Source organism: Phragmites australis, chromosome 1 (genome assembly GCF_958298935.1).
Source record: "Phragmites australis chromosome 1, lpPhrAust1.1, whole genome shotgun sequence".
Taxonomy (NCBI): domain Eukaryota; kingdom Viridiplantae; phylum Streptophyta; class Magnoliopsida; order Poales; family Poaceae; genus Phragmites; species Phragmites australis.
In genome coordinates, this window is record NC_084921.1 from 245463 (window position 1) to 261839 (window position 16377).

At 44.8% G+C, this 16377-nt stretch overlaps 1 protein-coding gene across 2 annotated transcripts; it reads right to left on the reverse strand.

Moving 5' to 3' along the window:
- Window positions 1-796: 796 nt before the first annotated feature.
- Window positions 797-4922, reverse strand: LOC133908909 (uncharacterized). Of its 2 annotated transcripts, none has more exons than XM_062351505.1 (3): window positions 4210-4922; window positions 3745-3828; window positions 797-1316 (listed from the first exon to the last, which is right to left on the reverse strand). In XM_062351505.1, the coding sequence occupies exons 1-3, from the start codon at window positions 4405-4407 to the stop codon at window positions 1221-1223; spliced, it is 378 nt and encodes a 125-aa protein (XP_062207489.1). In that variant the 5' UTR covers window positions 4408-4922; the 3' UTR covers window positions 797-1220. The 2 variants fall into 2 exon arrangements, with proteins under 2 accessions (XP_062207489.1, XP_062208256.1); XM_062352272.1 differs by lacking the exon at window positions 797-1316 and adding an exon at window positions 1825-2919.
- Window positions 4923-16377: the final 11455 nt, after the last annotated feature.

The window sequence follows — 16377 nt, forward strand, 5'->3', positions numbered from 1 at the left end:
AGTTAAAAACTTTTTCATTTAAAGACAAACTTTATACCAAAATTAAGTGACTTGTGACTTATGACGGCGTGGGTGTGGGGTTCCTCAGGTGCAATTTTTTTTTCAATTTTTTCGATCTCAAAAATATCTATTCGGCGCTCAACTATCACTATCAGCTGAAAACTTCGACTATCACTACCGGCTAAAGACTTTAGTTGGTAGTGATAATACTTTCACTATCGGTCCATAAACCAACAGTGATAGTCTGAGGCTATCACTACCCGTTGCTTACTGCTGGCTCTAAAAATAGTAGTGAAGAATGTTTTAGAGCTGACAGTGAATGGGCATTTTGTAATAGTGACTAGCCATTCTTTGTTTAGTTTCTTGTCTATTTTAGAAATACTGATAGGTTTTTAGGAAAAAAAAAGGTCCCACAAAAAAAAATCAACGAGAGAAACTTTAAACGGAAACAGTGTGTGGGAATTGAAGCATCAAATACGATGTTTTGTGGGGCTTCTTTCTGAAAGAATGAGAATCATTATTGCTGATTGCTTTTTATGTGGAACATTTGTATAATATCTGAGCTTTTTCATACCAACCGATTGCAATTCGAGCAAGAACTGGTTCGAGTGTGCACCTCAAAGACGTATTCACCAATTAAGGATATTATAGGATCTTGGATCAAATTTAACCTACATCAACCCGTAAATGCGAATAGTTTTATTTGAACTCTTATCACTAGAGCAACTGAATTACATTGGCGATTCACACTGCACATTGACAGAAGTACCTTCAAATGAAGTATAGGCGGGTTGAATTGTGATTCTGACCCTAAACCAGAGTTTGAAAATTCGTTGACCGCTCGGTATTCGCCATATTCGACCAATTCGTTCCGCACCGTATTCTGAATTTGACCGGTTTTTAAATTTAAATTCAAAAAAAATGGAACAAAAACACAACACCTGAAACATTGGAACAAAAAAAACTAAGCATGTTTTGTGGAAACAACTAATCATTTTTTGTTCTAGTAAATGGAGAAAATGAAGCACAATTATAACAGGACAGAGCAAAAAACTAAGGTTCAAAAGATCACCTGAGACCATAGGTGATGTAGAAGTTTAGGAAGAATAAATGCAGGTTTGCTTATGTGATAAGTCGTTGGCATATCTTGTTGCTCTGATGCTAAGGCGCGTCTAAAACAAGAAAGCTGAACCTCGAAATAACATGAGATGCCACTGCTTTCACAGATTTCGATGGAGAAATAGCAAGGTTGATAGCTGGCCGAACACAGAGAAGCTCCTCGCTGAGGTGGTGTGTTGATTCTTTTCTTTCAAGCACTGCAACCATACACATATATGAAACTTTCCGATGATAACGCATATTGTATCCCATGTCAATATAACAAAAGGAAGGTTAGATTGATTGTACATTCCCCAAAAAAAAGGATTGAGGTAAATACCTAGCATCACTTGTTCTGTTTTCAAATACTTTCCTGTGTTTCCGAATGTGAATGGTCATCACTAACAAATAAAATAATGATCTTGCTATTTATCTCGAGTGATTTTTGCATTGCTTATCTATCAAATATGTGTCCACCAAACTTTCTTTTAGTTTTATTCATTTTTATTGGGCCCACAAGGAGCACATGCACAAAATCATGAGATGACAAATATTTAAATGATATGGTTTGGGTTTTCATTTGAAGTATAGATAGATAGATCCATAAAATAATGATTCTATTCAGGCCACATGAAAATGGCATCAGTATAATTAACACAGAAGTACTTTCGTAGTACTGTTTATATTTTTACTACCATATTGTCATAAAAATAAATTGTCGAAATCACAATAAAATTTAAAAAACTATTTGTATGTGAAAAGTAGGGAATATAAGTCTTTTTTCTTTTCATGTCAGCACGATACAACTACGACCAATGATTTAATTAGGCTATATTAGTTAAAGTATTAAAGAACTTTTCGGCACTTTCCTATTTATATCATTTATAATTGTAAACAGCTTAGTGTCAGAGTACGATGCAAACCCTCTCCATGGGGAATATTACATGTCGAACAAAATGCAAAGCACATTTAAATTCTCATCAATTTTGGAGCACAAGAAGATAATATCCACTCCATGCTGTCCAATTCACTTCTGGTTCTAAATGTGTTGAAACTATGCATTCACGTGTAAAGAATGTCATTGGTATGAAACAAAATACAGTAGTATAAGATAAAGCCAAGTTGATACTGCCAGCAACAATAAGAGAACCAACTTCCTAGTGCCTCCAACAAGTGAAAATTTAGGGGGGGGAGGATTATAAGCATTTTGGGAATGTACCATTTTCGTATTTCCACTCAATCAAAAAGGCCAGAAGTTTCAAGCCAGCTAGTTGTTCGTGTTCAAACTCCAGCCCACTTAGAGAGTAAGAAAGAGAACTAAGGACAACAGAAACCTCAGGTAGATAGCATAATCCAATGTCCTTTTGCACCAAGAATAAATGTTTTGCACCCAAGAACTGTAGAAGCGATTCCCAGAAGTTTTTTCATGAAATGAACATTGTGATATAAGTGTTTCCATCAACTTCACACCACTTGCTTGAGCATCATGACAAAGTGAAGCGAAAGAGTTTCTTTGTATAGAATTAGGAGTGATCCAGTAGCCGGGAAGGGGCCTACAAGTGCCTACTACTACACCGCACCACACTTGGCTCACGACAATGAGTCACCCACATACTTAACAAAAAATGCAAATAGAAGAGCAAGTAAATCAAGCTCAATTACAACTCACTCTGATCAAATAGCACTCAGGTATAGGATTTCCAGCGGAAAGGTAGCCTTGCTCGCTTCTTTACCCTTGTACGCACAAATCTAGCTCATAGCAGCACTTTCGAGTTCGATTACTTAAGTACAGAGATTGGAACAACTTAGCGCGGATGTTGGCTGTTAAAAGAAGAAAGTTGCAGTATATATATGATGCATTTATTCATGCACAGCAATTATATAAGCATTTGAATTCAAGTAATCCCAAGAAAACAAGCATCTTATACTGAATTACTGATTAGCTACCTACCTCATCAACGAGTAATAAAACATGGAAGAAGTTAACATGTCAAGCCAACCTCATCAATGAATAATAAAACATCGAAGTTGACATATCAGGTCAATATTAGTGTTTTCACCGAAGAGACATTCAGAGCTACAACAAAAAATTATGTGGACAGTTAAGACCCCACAGGAGTTCATTGAGCAGACAAACTACTCATATGCTTGGTACTCCTACAGCAAGGAATCTGCTCGTAATAATTACAGAACAGTCCAAGCTCCAAAGAAATGATGTTGATAGACCATGCAGGAGTAAACACACAGAAATTCACCAAATTTCAGAAACTATTTCAAGCAGAAATCTATTTTTTATGACACATTCTTGTTTCATACATCAGTATACATTAAATTTGACAGATAAGTCAAGTGGAGCAGTATACTGAAGGGTATATATGTAGGAAGCATACATCGAGTATAAACAAGCCTTGCCCAAATGGGTCAGTCCATGAAGGGGATTCCACAACATTTGCGTATTCAATTTTCATCAAGTGATAAATATCCCAATAATGATCATCATTAAACAGCTCTAGGTACTAGCAGATAACATCTCTATTAAGAGGGTAAAAGAATTTTTCGGTGTTAACAACATCTCATTGCCTAATTCGTAGCAATTGGTTACTCATACATGTCATTGCACAAATTAAGCAAAAAGCAGACTAGTACCGTTTGAGCATGAGCTAACTTCCTCAATAATACCACGTAAGCATCCACCAAGCACTCTGCAGAACTAAGCCAGAGCCGCACTTCCTGAAGAAAAGCAAGCATAAGTAATAACAAACGAAGCTAATTTCGTTGAGAATCATGTAACACACAATGTAACACACTTCCAATGAAGCAATAGAAGCTTCTCGAACCTCCATGTTTTTTCCTACTTTTTTTTTGCTGCAATGTGCTCTATGTACTAATCTGAACTAGACAATAGCATTGGCATGTTGAAAAACACAACGCAGTCACTTCCCTGGTGGAATGCACACCACAGCTGTCATCATCGGGACTGCTAGAACACAACACAATACACATCGGTAAGCTCCCGTTTGCACAATCCCTCATAGCATTGCCAAGTATAGAGCATCACTCAGAGTCAGAGCACCGATACAATCCATGAGAGTATGAGACCACAACACGTACCTCACCATCCCCGCGGCCAAAATGTAGCAGGCGCTCTTCGAGCAACTTCAGCACCGGGACCGCGACACCCGGCTTCGCCGCTGCGGTCAATGCACCGATCAAATCCCTCGCAAACGGGGCGTCCCCCTTCCTCACAACAGCGAACATCATGAACGGCCTCAAAAACCCTACTATCCCGTCCACCCCCTCGGCGACCATCCTGGCCGCCTGCCGCGTCAACTCCGCGCGCGCGCGCCGTCGGCCCCCGACGCGAGCGCCTGGACGAAGGGATGGTCGTGGGGCAGGAAGCCGGAGCCGAAGCGAAGGGCACAGGACTGCCTTGACGAGGCAGGAGGCGGGCCGGGGCGAGGGGGAGGCCGCGAGGGGCGCGAGGAGGAGCGGGAGGGCGAGGCCCGGAGGGAGAAGGTCGGCGCGGGAGGCGGGCGAGGGATACCGCGGCGTGGGAGGCGACGGCAGGGTGGGGCGAGGCGAGGAGGGCGGAGGCGGCGTCGTGGGCCGCGGCGGGGAGGGGCGCGGGCTGGGAGAGGAAGTGGCGGAAGAAGGCCGCGACAGCGTGGCGATGCAGGGTGGGGTCCGGGACGCGGGTGCGGTCGACGAGGCGGGAGAAAGCCCCGGGCGCCGCGACGCCGGAGGAGGAGGAGGAGGCTATGGTGATGCGGTGGCCGGAGATGGAAATGGCTGTGGAGCGTGTGGGGAGAACGGGCGAGGGGTTGGTTTCTGTAGCGTTCGAGACAAGCTACTAGGCCCGTCGATTGGAATTAAATGGGCTGAAGATTCGAGTCGGATGCTTAGTCCAAGGTCCAGCCCAACCTAAAAACCTATTATAGGCCTCTCTCACGCTAGACGCCCCATATGTGGGCCGAATACTCTTTTAGGCCCATCTAAGGATTAGCATTTTTGGGAGATTCTAGCAAACTTTGTCATTGTGTTTGACCATTTTAAGCGTATTCCTGCAGACTAAGTGATGTATTAGTTTAGTACACCTCCTAAATCTCATATGCTTGAAATTCACATCGATGTGTTTAGGTGATGGGTGTGAACGCTTATCTTCTTTGTCAGTAGGTTTTCTTCACCAGGATTCTCCATCTTTGGGCTAGGGAGGGTGGTGGGCGGCATGCTAGTCCGGTGGAGGAGGTAGGAATGGGGCGGAGTGGTAGGGACGCCACTAGCCGTGGGTGACGGAGGACCGCCGGATGGGTCGGTGTCGGTGCGGGGAGCTCCAAAGCGAAGAGGTTAGTCCCATTGTGGGCGCGGATCCAGCGAGGGCACTACCGGAGACGATAGAGGAGGGGTGAGGCGAGGGAGCGCAAGGTCTGTCGGGAGTGGCGGGGCATGTTTCTGTTCATTAGGTCCAATGACTCGACCATCGTCCCAAAAAAAAATTGAGTTGTTGAAACATCACCCTTATTTTAATAAAGTAAAGTAAAGTTGAAGCGGTTGCTAGAGATGTTCGATGCGGACACTAGCGCCCGAACTCTCATATGATATGTGAACTTGCATTTCCTGCTATTTGATTTCCATGTACCACTAATTCGACGGCTCTCGAAAAATGGCCATTGCAACAAGCAAAATTTATTGTCAGGTATGGCATTACCAGTGGGCTGAGGAAGTCAGGCCAACAGGAGACTCAGGCAGAACGACCAAAGAGGCTCAAGTGTTTGAACATCCACCTGGCTTGATCTTAGTGGGCCTAGGTGACGTGAGAGAACAAATTTGTGTGTGTGCGCGCGCGCGCGCGCCCGAGGCCATGTAAGGATTACTTAAGGTGCCAGAGGCGAGGGAGGGAGGAATCGGTTATGAACTCCTCACCTCTGAACTCAATCCCCAAAAATGTTCTTGCTGATTCCCAATCTAGAATCCATGCTTGCTATTCTAGCCTAAATTCTCTGCTACCCTTCTCAAATCCTCTTCTAGTCTGAAGCAATCGCAAACAACTTCGTATCATATTTGTTCGCATCCTAGAGATTCCCGAGTACCTCCATCTTCCCACCTACCGCACCAAGCAACAAGATAAGATGCATCACCTCGAGGAAGAGATGAAGACCATGGGTGACCAGATCGGTGGCATCAAGTCCAAGCTTGAGGACGAGATGCAGACCATGGGTGCTCGGATTGAGTCCAAGCTCGGCGTCCTCGACACCATCGCTGCGTCCTTTAAGGGGATCTCGATGCCCATGGCGGATTTTGACGATTGGAAGCCATCCATGGAGGCCAAGGTGTAGGAGTTGCGATCGAAGATCGAGACCATCAAGCAGTCCATGGGCGCTTCCTCCGCCACCGCACCTTCTACCCTGCCTCCGCCACCAGCATTTCTGTCCTCAACGGATGCCTTCCACGACCCGTTCCAGGTGTCCGCACCTCAAGGAGTTCACCCGTCGCCTGCTCATCCTCCTACGAGTGCCTCATCTAGAGATGGATTACTCGACCAATTTGGGCATTTCAATGAAACTCATCATTGGAGGGTCGCGCATGGGTAGGTTACCACCTATGCGCTACCTCCAATCACAGGTACGATAGAGATCCTCTCTTTCAATTATCCTTCTTTCATGTGTCATGATAATGTTGCTCGTGCTGCACCGTTTTCATCTGCGAGGTCTCAATTTTTTGGGATGCCTCAACCGAAATTGGATTTTTTTCCCCAGTTTGATGGCTCTCATCCTAAAATTTGCAAACTAAATGTGAAACCTATTTTGAAATTTGTGGTATTGCTTCCAATATGTGGGTTCACATGGCCACAATGCATTTTGTGGGTAATGCTACCCATTGGGCTTAGTCTGCTGAACACCGCATCCGTAAGGCTAGTTGGGCACAACTATGCACATGGGTCTCTGATAGATTCGGTCGAGATCAATACCAGCAGTTGATTCGCCAACTTTTTCATTTGTGCCAGTCCAGTTCCGTAGCAGACTATGTAGAACAATTTGAAGCCCTCATGGAACAATTGCTTTCCTACAGTGACAATTGATAACATGTATTTTGTTACTCGTTTTGTTGATGGCTTACGCTATGACATTCATGATGTTGTTCTCATGCATCATACTCGCAACCTGGATACTGCTATTGCTCTTGCTGGCTTGTAGGAAGAGGCTAGCGAAGGTGGTCGACGATTTCTACAAGCAAAAGCAAAACCTCCCCCTTCTCTGAAGCTCAATTCACAACCACCTGCACCGTGGCCTTTGCCCCTTCCACCAGCCAAGACGTGACCTGCCATCAATGAAGTTACTGATGACAAGAAGAGTACTGAAGCGGCTTGAGCACCAGGCGTTGCTACAAATTCGACACTCTACGCGCCTATTGTTGCGCGCGTGGTCTCTGCTACAAATGTCGCGAGAAGTGGTCTCAAAACCATCGCTATGCCGCTACTGTCTAGATCCATATTGTGGAAGAGCTATTGGAGTTCCTGCAAATCACAGATACAATTTGCGAAGCCAATGTAATTCCTAATGCAATTCTCCTGGCTCTCTCCAAGCATTCAATTCAATGTTCACAAGTTGTGCATGCGCGGTCAGATTCAGCAACAGCAAGTTCTGGTGCCCATCGACTCTGGAAGTTCACACATTTTTTGTTGCTGATCGGGTGGCTTTACATCTATCTGGCATCACATCTCTTCAACGGCTTCTCTAGGTTAAGGTGGCTGATGGGGTACTGTTCAGTGTACCCATGAACTTTCTCACTATGAATGGCAGGTGCAAGGATTCACTTTCCTAAAGTCACTTTAAGGTCTTCCCTCTCGGATGTTATGATGTTATATTGGGCACAGATTGACTGAAAAATCATAGTCCGATGATAGTTAATTGGAAGCTCAAGACTCAAAAGTTTCTACACAGTTCTCAACATGTATTGCTTCAGGGTATCCAACACACTTCTCTTCGATCAATTCCTATTTCAGCTTCCCTGCTCTGAATTTGACCAATTTTTGAATTTGAATTAAAAAAATAAAAATCACAAAAAATCTAAAAATACTAGAGAAAATTCTAAGACCTTTTATGGAAAAAATCAAAAATAATATTGTTTGCATCATATTTCATTGAGAGGAAGTTTGAAAAAATGTTGAAATAGGTCGTATGAACTGGATGATTTGACATATCATGTTAAGGAAAAGTTTAAAATGCAAATACATATTTTTTTAGAGCGTATCTTAAAAGGGTCTTTAAATTTGTTTCACTTCATTTAGAGTTTTATTAATTTATCTATGAATGTTATAAAGTTTATAAGTATAAAGTGAACATGTTAAGAAACAATACTGTAATTAATTTTTCATATCTAATATTATTTGTCCTACATAAAGCATGGTATAAGTAAACTAATAAAAGTGGTTTCACTAATTTTAGAGGTGTGATGGTTGAGTTACGAATTAATCTAGTTGCAACATATTTACACAATAATGCATGTTACAATAACTATTTAATGAGTTCAAATATTTTTTAAAAGATGTAGGATCACGTAAGAAGACTAACAAAATTGGTTTCATGAAATTTGGATTAGCAAAAAATTAACTATGCATTTACTAGGTTTAGCAAATACATTTTCTCATAGAAAATATAAAAACAAATTATGAGTATAAATACTTTTATCATGTAGATAATATTATAAGGAAACCAACAAAATTTGTTTCATTTTATTTGAAGCTCGGATGAATTAGCTATTGATTTTACAAGGTTGAGCTATTTTTTGATTTTTTGTTGAACTTCACTGCAATTTAGGAAATGCACTTCTTTAACTCAGGAAAGCCAAACGGTTTTTTAAGTATTTGTTTGAAATACGTTTAATGCGGAAAATACGATCAGTTTTTGGTTGAATTTGAGCAGTTATCAAATTGTCAATTCGGTCGAATTCTTACCAAATTTTACAAATTTTACCGAGTGAATTTGGCCGAATTCTTACCAAATTTTGAGCAGTTTTTCTGGTATTCATGAATTTCGAAAATTCGGTGAGTCCCAGTTTTTTACTATAAAACGAATTTATAAACCCTGCCCTGAACACCATGACTCCTGTATCACATTAAATGCAAGCACAGCTAGAGAAACGTAGTGCAGAAACATGTAGAAAACAGGATCCCATAAGCACAAGATAATAGAATATTAGACTTGCCTTTAATGTGATCCAGGTAAACTTGCACTGCATGCTTGGCGCCCGGCTGGCTGTTCGCAGTCCCTGCTGCCGTGGCAACTCCTCATCATCCCACCGCATAGATGGTTTCCCTAGCCCCTATAAGCCATGGCGGCTTCTCCCTTTGTCAGTTTGTCTCTCTTCTCTGATCCAGCCTGTGGGGAGTTTTGTGGTGAGGAGGGGCTGTGGGGTGACTCATGCTCGCAGTGGCTTGGTCCTCGGGTGTGGGTTGGGGGCATTAGGCAAAGGCCTTGCTCAGCTTTTGGTATGGGCCGATGATGGTGACATCTTGGCATCGCTTCCTCCTTGATGTATCTGTTGGTGATATAGGAATCAGGGGTCTCTGAGTCCCGAGGCCAGAACAACAGAGTGCCACGTAGCGCACTCCTTCGGGGATTATCTCCTCGAGGTCCGAGAAGACCAAGTTCCGGGAAAGGGTGCTCGGGGCCATAAACAGTGGTCTCCGAGTACTCTAGTTCCCCGATGACCCGAGAAGACTAAATTCCGGGAGAGGGTGCTCGGGGCCATGAACAGTGGTCCCCAAGTACTCGAGTTCTCTAATACCGAGAGAAGTCAGTTTTGGGAGAGGGTGCTCGGGGCCATGAACAGTGGTCCCCAAGTACTCGAGTTCCCCAATACCGAGAGAAGTCAGTTTCGGGAGAGGGTGCTCGGGGCCATGAACAGTGGTCCCCGAGCACCCGAGTTCCCCGAGGACCAAGAAAGGGCATCTCCGGGAGAGAGTACTCGGGGTTGTGAACAGTAGTCTCCGAGCACTCACAGTTCCCCGAGGACCTGAGAAGTCCTTCGCCGGTGGTCCCCACAGGAGCTCAGCGGTGAGGTGTCAACTGGTGAGAGGCCCGATGCTGCATTTAAGAGGGCGTGTGGCCTGTCACTTCCAACCACTCCCCCCACGCCTGCTGTCAGTCCCTGCCACGGTCTGGCAGGAAGATGTGAGGATATTTAATGCGCGGGTCCCATCGCGCGTCATCCGGCGCGCCTCAGGATAACGTCGCAGGGCTCGAGGCGCAACGTCTGCCGCCCTGCTATGTCAGGCTCGCTCTGACCGGGCTGGCACGCAGGGCCGCTCGGTGGCTGCCCGGCGGGCCCTCCCCGCTGCACCAGCTGAAAAGCGGGATGATGACGACGAAGACCGAACGGAGGCGTGTTTTCAACCCTCCCCGTCACCTCAAGCTGCAGCCCATGATGGTTGCTTTCCATTTATGACACCTGGAAACTTGCGCCATCCTTTCTGGGCACGCTACCCGCCCCGACGGATATAAAGGAGGGGCGGGCTCCACGGAGAAAAGGGATCGGACGGAACACACCGAACGAGCTCAAAAGACAAGCCAACGAAGAACCAGGAGCACGAAGCTCTAGACTTAGATAAATATCCTTGTAACACAATAGATTCTCAGAGAAACATTCCCTGAACATTTATAGCATACACACAGGAGTAGGGTATTACGCTCAGTGCGGTCCGAACCTGTCTAAAATCCCCTGAGCATTTATTTCCTCCTGCATCCGATCATCCAATCCACCTGCATCTCATTTACTCCCATTCATTTCACATACGAGACGGGTTCAGAATCATCCCCCGGCCGAATCTCAAAGGGGTCCCTCCGGATCCCCGCTTGTGGAGTTCACCCTCCGACAGCATCCATCGTAGGTGCCTTTCTTTTTCCCTCCCTGACGTGGGATCTACTTTGGTGAAAACCCTGTTCATGCTTGAACGAGCGACGACGGCGCTTTCGGTCATGTCCTCCCTGGAGGCATCGCTTACCAAGATCCTATTTCGGACATTGATGACTGGCGGTTTTGTTGTGACGAGATCCTCCTCCAACGATGGTTGTCAACCTCACCAGGCCCCTTTGGGGCTAGCTTTTTGGCAAGGCCTCTGCTTTGTTGGGGTTGCGTCTCATGTCCATTGGCAGGTTTTGTTGGAGTTAGAGCTGCTGCGTCAGGGTGTCCGATAAGCTCGACAACAATGACACGTGACAACCATGAATAGGTTCACCGAGGTAGAGGCTGAGGTCCGTTTTTTGGAAGTCGGAGCTGCTGGTCTTTTCGATGAGCTCGACTTCGATGACCCGATTGTGGACTCCACGCATGTTTGTTTCTGGTGGATGGTTGTGTGTTGCTTTGATGCTTGAGCGAGTCATTTGGTCTTTCGCTGGTTGATCCCAAATCAACCGTACAATTATCAAGGTTTTTGATCTAATTTTTCTCATAAATTATGTCAACTTTCTTTTATTATAATAAAATCGATATCACTAGTGTCATCTTTTCGAAAGAAAAAAAATATTTTCCTCGACTGCTACTAGGTTTCTATCGCCCAAATGACTATTTCTATTCACGGTTCTCTTTGTTCCAATCTTTAACCAGCAAAAATAAGATCCTCAAGGTTAACTCTGGTTAGAAATTACCATGTTAATTGAAGAAAAATGAAAAGATCAACACCATGAATTATAGTGTGTCCGAATGATAACAGTTGAGATTGATTTTGATATGGATAGCAATTGTGCACAAACATAACTCTAATTCCAAGTACCATACGATTTGTTTCAAAAGAAAATAGAACTGACGATCCGCACCAATCAGGCTTCTTCTTGCCGCTGCCCACGGCGCGCACGCACAGTGTCGCGGAAGTCATTCAACGGCGTGGCAAGGCCGTCGAAGGTATTTATGTGGACCGGTGGGAGGCGGCCGAGGTCAGATGAAGCTCGGAAAACGTAGATCTCCTGCCACAGTGGCGGATGTGGAGAAGTCTTTAAGGAATGATTAGTTATCCGTATAAATAGGTTCCACCTTACTAAGATATATATAATTTTACAGAGAAATATATTTACTTATTTGTATATACTATTTTAATCTAATTTGGTGGATGTAAATATATGCACGCAACCTGACTCAGGAGTGGAGCTCAAGATCATACAGCCTGGTCATCCGCTCATGTAGGTAGATCCACTTATCAGTATTATAAAATCATCTCCATACGAGCAACTAATCATAATCTTAACTCTTTTATCCGTTCATACGATATCATATTCAACCAAACAAATAGAAACTTAGCCCAATCTATCTAAACATATATAGCTAGCCAATCAATCTTCTTTTCAATAAACATGACTCCATTCAACCTACGTATATAGTCTATACAGATAACACCACATACAGACAACCAATCACACCATAAGAGATTTATCCATCTTTCTCTTACTCTTCTCTCTTTTTTCTATCTCTCTATTCTTTTTTCTTCTCTCTCATTCGTAAAAAAAATTGTTGAGAGGGCTCAGAAGGCTTCCAACTTTCTATTGGCTGTGAAACAGTAGGGAACCCTAGAACCTCCTTATCCGCCCCTGACCTGCCATGGCGTCGTCCCCGCTGCGGCGAAGCTTTAGGTGGCGCAGTCGCGTTCCGAGAGCACTAGACAATCGATTGAAGGCGCGTGCGCCTGCTTGGAGCGGCAGCAGATATGGTAGCCCAACCATATCATCTTCGATATCAGCAGGCACAACACCCCCACTCGCGCAACATGCTATCCTGATTCATTCATTCATCCTGCGGGGCCATGCAAGGCCACCATGCATCCGGATCAGCTTAATTGGATAGAGGAAGATGAAGCCAAAAGGCAATGGTTAAGGAGAAGAATGAAAAGATCATTCTTGACTATGATTTGATATAAGGCAATGGTTATGGATTTCTCTTGAAATCTATAGGATTTCTAAAAAAAATTCAAAATGGCCACTAGCAATTTTTCGCACTTAACCTCAATCGAGACAGAAATAAGATATTTCAATTGTGCGTTTGACAATAATGCTATAATTTTCCAGTGTTTTCTATATCTAGGAATTAATAGCATTTTACCGCTCATGCCAGTAACATCTGTACATAAAATGATTTCAGTTTAGCATCTTACCAGGAGCGAAGCCAGCCGAGAATACCGCCGGAGTCAGCTCCATTAAACGACAGAGTCAAGCTTAACGATGAACAGTGTAGAACAATGATTTCTTATTGATTTTGTAAAAACTCATCAGGGTCTGTTGACCCTAATAAAAGGGTCTGGCTCCACCCCTGCGTCTTATCAATGACGGAAAAAATGTTGCTGAAAACAATGACTCCGTGTAGAGTTTGTATTTTAATTTCATGAGGGTTTTTTTGGCAAAAAAATGGATGATACATATTATCAAAGACTTGAACATACTCCATTTTGTTTTGGACACCAAAACTATACTAACTCTAGGCCGCGTGAGCCACCTTGCTAGTTGTCTTCATATGCCAGTTCTATCTCACGTTCGAAATAGAATGAAAAAAAAAATTAAAACCTTTATAAGCATTTGAGATGTTGCGATGTGACGCCCGTTCAAAAATTCACGCGGCCCAGCCCACTTCGCCGGTTCCGACCCAACCAGCACAGCGCAGCCCAGCCCAAACTCCGCGCTCTCTCGCTGACACCCGAGGTCTCCTGTCAGCGCGTTCGTCTCCGCCCGTGCCTGCACCCGCGCACTCGCTCCCGCAACCGCCGCGCGCACGCCATACGCTTTCGCCGGCACGCCCCGCCCCTCGCGCCCACACCCGCGCAATGACAGCCTCCCCTCGCCTATAAAACGGCCCTGTAACGCGCCGCCACCCCATCTGCCTCAAATCAACGGAAACCACCGAGCTCTATTGCTGCCATCGCCGAGCTCACCAAGCAAATCCACCGCACATGAGCCCCTTCCTCCGCGTCTGAGCCGTCGCCAGCTTCGCCGAAGCCCATGGAGCCCATTTCACCATCCGCTGAAGCCTCCCCGCCGCCGGAACTGAGATTTCGCCAAACACCGGTAAGCACCGCCGCCTCCTCACCGTCGGCAACTCCGCCTGGAGCCTTATGCAGTCGATTGACCCTCCCTCCGGCACCGCATGCTTCCTAGGGAACTCCTCCGACCGTCAATTTTGACTCTTCGTCGCCGCAGTCACGAATTCGCCGAGCTCCGATCTGCACCATCGTGTTTCGCCATTACCGACCACCGTTAGGACCTCCCTGGCCGTCGATAAGCTCTCGGTGAGACTCCCCGTGCACTCCTCTTCGATTTCCGCCGCTCGCCGAAGGTTCTAGTGGCCTGTAGTGCGATTTAGCGTGTCTCCGACGAAGCCCGAGGCGGCGCCGCTGACCTTCAGTCGCCGTCGGCCGCCGATCCTCCCCAACCGCTCTCGGCCATCCGATCGTCGGTGAATGGCCCAGATTAGAATGCCTCGTACCCTTTCGCAAACCAATAGGAAGCCTCCATGTGTCCTCTTTAACCCAGTCAGCTTATAAGAGCCACGTCAGCGCCATGTGTCGCCCACGTGTCAGCCACGTGAGCCCTCCGAGCCCAGTCAGCCTGCTGACGCATTAAATGGATTTTTCAGTTAAAAAATAATTCCTTAATTCCCAGAAAATAGGTAATCTTATATTTAGGCCCTAGACTTTTCTGTTTTCACAAAAATACCCTTGATTAGTTCTGTTTTATGATTTTAGGCCCCTAAACTTTTGAATAATTGCAAAAAAGGTCCCTAAAATTTACATATATGTCCCTAGAGCCTTCTGTTTTTGCAAATTAGTCCATGTAATCTTTCAGAAAAGCCCCTGTAGAGTAAAACTAGCATAACTTTTTCATACGAGCTTCGATTTAGGTGATTTTCGTGCTCCCGTGATCGTAGCAGCGTGCACTGTCCTTTAGTAGCCTTTTTAGAGTTATTTGCCCCTGTTTTGTATGATGTACTTAGCTGTTATGTTTGTTTACTTTTCGGTGTGCGCAATGGCTTTAGAAGACGAGCAGTGTGTCAGCCTTCAAGACCAAGTATTCGAAGACTTCGAGCAACCTATATTTGAAGGCAAGTGTTCTTGATCACTTTGACACCGTTGTAGGACATTGTAGTTTTACTTTCCTTACATGCATGCTTGTTTAATATGGAATCCCATGAGTAGGGTTTTACTAGAATTTGTGTGACAATTCCTTGTAGCCTTTGATGGGTCATGGGACATGAAATGGGTAGCTATGCTAGTGCAGTCAGGGTTGGAGTAAATATTAATCTTGACAAATGTCTATGTAACAAGAATTTGGGGTATGGTAATCTTGTAGTAATTTGGAATAGGGTTACCAACTGAATGGCTAGTATGAGATGGAGCTGCACAGCAGGGATTGTGTATGTTCCTGTGTGGGATCTTAAGGACCGGTTTTTGAAGCCTGTTACCCGGCATAACAGTACAACCATGAGGTCTATATGAGTATGGCATGGCCAAGTAATTAGTGTCCTTCAAATTATGTACGCACCAATGGACAGTTAAGTGCCACAAGAGGGGGTCTTTGTAGTGGATGGAATCCCTGTTAGCCGTGAAACCTTAGTGGGTGCTTATAGATTTGAAGGCGCTTTGTAACGGCCTTGTAGCGAGACCCCGGCTCTGCACCCCGGAAGTGTAAAGCAAAATGGGAATCACGACTCGTGGGTAAAGTGTGCAAATTCTGCAGAGTGATAAAACTGATCGATCAGCCATGCTCGCGGTTAAGAGCGGGTTTGGACTTCTTTATAATTAGTGGGGATTCTAAAGGGTTGGTTTGGGTAGTCGAGTGGTGAAACTCCCGATGAGTCGGTAGTCGGATATGGGATATCTGGTGAGTATGGTAATCGGATGGAATCCGATGAGCCTATGTTCTTTATTTGTTGAAGTTATAACCTAGTAAATAAGTTGCTAAGTCTTTTGAGTCTTTAGTTGGGCTCAGTCGCAGTTATCCCAAGTCAAGCTTTTCCTTGTCATAAGCCTGCATGTCATACTTTTTCTCTCACTTGCTGAGTACTCTATGTACTCACGTTTGCCTTCTCCTAACTACCGGATGCTGCTCCGAAGGTGCAGCTTTCGAAGATTTTTCGGACGATAGTGCTGAATTCTAGAAGGAGAAAGGCGTCGCTCTGAAGACTATGTCATAGGCTGGTGTTCCCCCAGACAACGTCTGTGGATGGATAGGAGTCCTCCTGCCGCTTGGAGATCTTTTGGTGTTTTCTTTTAGACCCGCAGACTTTTTGTAAGGAATATTTTCGTTA

What these genes read in the sequence shown, in the direction of transcription:
- LOC133908909 (XM_062351505.1), bottom strand. Translation starts at nt 4,407, where the DNA reads ATGGTCGCCGAGGGGGTGGACGGGATAGTAGGGTTTTTGAGGCCGTTC. An exon ending in TTGGCCGCGGGGATGGTGAG is followed by an intron (nt 3,829 to 4,209) that starts GTACGTGTTGTG and finishes GCTTTTCTTCAG; the next exon opens with GAAGTGCGGCTCTGGCTTAG. An exon ending in AGTTAGCTCATGCTCAAACG is followed by an intron (nt 1,317 to 3,744) that starts GTACTAGTCTGC and finishes GTATGGTTGCAG; the next exon opens with TGCTTGAAAGAAAAGAATCA.